The sequence below is a fragment of the Arachis duranensis genome, chromosome 9 (genome assembly GCF_000817695.3).
Source record: "Arachis duranensis cultivar V14167 chromosome 9, aradu.V14167.gnm2.J7QH, whole genome shotgun sequence".
Classification (NCBI taxonomy): domain Eukaryota; kingdom Viridiplantae; phylum Streptophyta; class Magnoliopsida; order Fabales; family Fabaceae; genus Arachis; species Arachis duranensis.
The window spans coordinates 115796017-115800054 of NC_029780.3; the positions used below are offsets into that span (position 1 = coordinate 115796017).

The 4038-nt window shown below is 37.4% G+C and overlaps 2 protein-coding genes across 2 annotated transcripts in view; one reads left to right on the forward strand and one right to left on the reverse strand.

Annotated features, from left to right (window-relative positions):
- Positions 1–2108, forward strand: part of LOC107467691 (ATP-dependent DNA helicase 2 subunit KU70) — a 7352-nt gene extending 5244 nt beyond the window's left edge. Inside the window, exons 14-19 of the mRNA XM_016086854.3 lie at positions 185–245; positions 378–470; positions 719–839; positions 1020–1122; positions 1243–1423; positions 1828–2108. Of these exons, the coding sequence (XP_015942340.1) occupies positions 185–245; positions 378–470; positions 719–839; positions 1020–1122; positions 1243–1423; positions 1828–1941 (673 nt within the window). The 3' untranslated portion in view covers positions 1942–2108. The remainder of the gene's footprint in view (positions 1–184; positions 246–377; positions 471–718; positions 840–1019; positions 1123–1242; positions 1424–1827) is intronic.
- Positions 2109–2183: 75 nt separating this feature from the next.
- Positions 2184–4038, reverse strand: part of LOC107467692 (probable protein phosphatase 2C 33) — a 2881-nt gene continuing 1026 nt past the window's right edge. The window contains exons 3-6 of the mRNA XM_016086855.3: positions 3478–3807; positions 3266–3383; positions 2940–3163; positions 2184–2853 (exon numbers count right to left, since the gene is read on the reverse strand). Of these exons, the coding sequence (XP_015942341.1) occupies positions 2536–2853; positions 2940–3163; positions 3266–3383; positions 3478–3807 (990 nt within the window). The 3' untranslated portion in view covers positions 2184–2535. The remainder of the gene's footprint in view (positions 2854–2939; positions 3164–3265; positions 3384–3477; positions 3808–4038) is intronic.

The window sequence follows — 4038 nt, forward strand, 5'->3', positions numbered from 1 at the left end:
GCACAATTCAAGTTATTGTATGTGTATACAACTACACAAAAGATATTATGGACTTCTTACTAATACTACTTTGTGGTAACATATGATTAGTATTAGTGTGCCTGTGACGTAGCTGGATAAATGTCGTATTAACATAATGTGCTGTAATGATTTCTGATCAAAGTAATGCCCTGTTGTCCCCCAGTTTTGCAGTTGCATTTTATGGTGGTTCATCTCGACCTCAATTGGTTGCCCTAATTGCACAGGTATGACTGTTGTCTCTTAGAATGTTTGTGTACTGTTACCCTAATTTGAGTTATAAGATTGTTTCAATTTTTGAATTGATCTATGTTTCTGGAAAATCTGCCCAACTAATTTATTAACTTCTGTAATTGTAGGATGAAATTATCCAGTCAGGTGGTCAGATTGAGCCGCCTGGAATGCACATGATTTCTCTTCCGTATTCTGATGACATTAGACTTGTTGAAGAGGTATTGATTTGTAAATTTTCTGGTGTATTATGTGTGATTAAAGGGATTGGCATCCTTTGCTGTGCATGGTCATCCACATAGGTCTTAGATTTTTTTTTTTGGGGGCATGTGTGAAGGATATTTTGTCTTCTTTCTTACTCGTTTCTTCAATTCTAATAATATTTCTTATTCTATATAAAGAGGGATAAAAAAAATAACCATGAATTTTAAATATGAAGTTATTGTAAGATATGGTGGAATTTTTTCAGCGTCATTCAGAAAAAGTTGGAATGGTGACTAGAGCAAGTAACGATCAAATAAAGAAAGCAGCTGATGTAATTAAGCGTATTGACTTGAAAGATTTTTCCATATGCCAATTTGCTAACCCAGGTACGATGTTTCTTATCTTTCTAGTTTCTATTCTTCTCGTTCATCCCTTTTCCAATTCTAACTATATTGGGCTTGATGATGGATTACTTGATCAGCCTTAATTTTAAAATTATCCCATTTGATTTATGGCAAACTACTCTCACCTCCCCTGCCTTGTGTTGCTAACCAAATAGTTTTCAGGCTTGCAGAGACACTATGCAGTATTGCAGGCATTAGCTCTGGAGGAGGATGAGATTCCAGAAATAAAAGATGAAACATTACCTGACGAGGAAGGCTTGGCCAGGTAGCGGCAAGGTTTTATATCAAATTGTTTTACATTTCATTACGTCTGGTTTTTCCCCCTTTGTCGAAAAAGATTCGTGACCGAGGTATGACATGATAATCCGGCCTATGTTCTGTGCAGACCAGGAGTGGTGAAGGCATTAGAAGAATTCAAGACCTCAGTTTATGGAGAGAATTACGACGAGGAATGTGAAGCCAATGCGAAGCCAAGTGAAGCCTCCAAGAAACGAAAAGCACAAGCTGAGGTCGCAACAAAAGAGTGTGAAAACTATGATTGGGGTGAACTTGCTGATACTGGAAAGGTAAACCTTGAAAATTGCTGTTTATCGTTTTCTCGTGGAAAGTTGATTTGAGACAAGCACGCGTGCGACAGCCTTGAACCAGTTTCGCATAACAAACGTACCCTGTAACTATGTTACATACATTAAAATCTTTTAAAATTGAGTGATGATACATTCTTCTAAACCATGTTCGTAACAATCCTCCCAACTTTCTATATCTACTAATTAGGAGGATTGCTTAGAAGATGTATTAGGAGAATTCATCATTTTCTTTCCCCTTTCCCCTCTAAAATCATAATAGGGTAACAATTTATAGAATGAACGTGTGACGAGAGATATAACATCAGGAAGTTGTCTATGCCTTTCAAAATAACGCTTGTCCTCTATCAGATGTGGTTGATGTGAAATCATTTCATGTTTTGCAGTTGAAGGATTTGACTGTGGTGGAGCTAAAATATTATCTTACAGCACATAATCTTCCTGTTTCTGGGAAGAAGGAGGCCTTAGTGAGCCGAATATTAACTCACATGAAAAAATGAGCAAGATGGACATCCCTGATTCTTAACTAGAATGCTTATGATTCCATGTACTTAGAACAGCTCCTGAATATACTAGTAATGTTATCTGCATATTGTCGGTTAAAAACTGATCTCTGCTTGCATTGGTAAATTTTTGTGACGATGTTTTGCTGTTTGATTCAAACTAACTAACCCGCAGAGTATGACATTTTATTTTGCAAGTTGTCGTAAATAGTGTAGAGCTACTATGTTAATATATGACGATTTTGGTTTATTTACTGGACAATGAAAATGGTGGATTCTATTTTCAGTTTTTTTTTGTATTCTCCTTACAGTGAAAAAATATACGTTATATACATCATTTTCTTCTAAATATTTAACAATATATATACATATGCAAGCCCCTTCTTTTCCCTGTCAAATTCTGCTGAGGGAAAAGATAAACAATGAAAACACAGAAAAAAGTTGGGAATAAAAAGTGGGAAGGATTATGAAACGATGAACCAATTCATATGACTGGCGAATCCTTAATAATTTTATATTTTACCAACCAAGCTCCAAAATAAAATCACTGGAGGCTTGGGAAGAGGCATGAGTGGTACAAAATGCAGGTTGTTACTTAGAGGTGGTGTTGGTTCTTGATCTCAATGGTTGCATTGGGCCAACTATAGTGTTAGTGGCAGATAAAACAGTTCCAACCTCAGATTGCTCATCCATCATCATCATCATGTCTTCTGCAGAGGATGGTGACTTACCCTGATCTGAATCTGAATCAAAGAAGAGGCACACGACAGAACAATCATCAATCTTGGCAGCGGGGAACTTAGTCCTCCATGCATGAACAGCCGAGTCCACGACGATTCGAGCTGCACATGATCGTGGCACGCTGCCCACAATGCCCAGTACTTCTCTGTTTGATAACACATCCCAAATCTGCATGCAAGCATAAACAAATAATCATATTTAAACTGCGATCATATCAAATCAAAATGAAAGAAAGTGTTTAGATTACTACTTACCCCATCAGTAGCTAATACCACAAATTCATCCTTGTCAGAAATGTGATGATAGGAGACATCAGGAAGAGAGATGAGGCCAAAGTCCTTGAGGCAAAAATCTCCGAAAGCTCGCGACATAGCAAGCCCTGGTGAATCGATGTTAGGCAGCCATACTCGAGCTACCTCTGGTTCATTCGGAAGGCCAAACACCCTTCCCTTAGAAAGCTTTATCCTCTCTGCTTCCCCTAAATAGTTATGCCATAACAATTCTTCCAAATCAACCCACATTCACATGCACAAATTAAAGAAAGAGAGAATTAAACAGAGAGAGATAGAAGAGGCGATACTTGGAAGACTTGGCTTAAAGTCAGTTGTTAACTGAACAGGAACAAGAGAATCGTCATGATCTCGGGTACACAACACAGCTCTCGAGTCCCCGACATTCCCAATTACAAGGTGCTGTCCCTAAAAGAACATACAGAACAAAAACAATTAGTTTGGAATTGTGTCCTATTTACTCATCATATATATTTCGTTTCTGCCACAACAATTAAGGTACCTGCTTAACCACGGTAACTGCTGTAGTCCCACTGCAATAGCAGTCAAAATTATTCTGCATGTTGATTTCTTTGTCCATAAGCTTACAAGCCTTCACATAAGATTCTCTAACTGCCTCCAAAGCATTTGTGTCATGGCTCTCTAGGTTGGGTTTCTCTACAGCTGCAGAACTGCTGCAGAGTCCATCTTTATTGTTATGAAGATGCAAATCCCATTCAGCCATAAGTATTAGAGGGAAGGAATCCCTCACTTTCTTTGCAACCCTATGCCCATGAGGTCCATGCCCATCAAACACACCACAAAAAACAGTGTCCTCTTTTGAGCAAACGTTCTGTCATTTCCATTGTAGAGGAAAAGAAAGAATGACCATTATCAACATAAATTTAACAAAAAACACTATCCATACACCAAACACTCTTGATATTCGTAAAAAAATGTAGTTGCTACTTGCTACTAATTAATAGTATATTTAAATTATTTTTTAATTAACTTGTAATGGATATTCACATATAAATCACCATACATCATCTATCACTAATCATCAATAATAAAGGGATTTGTA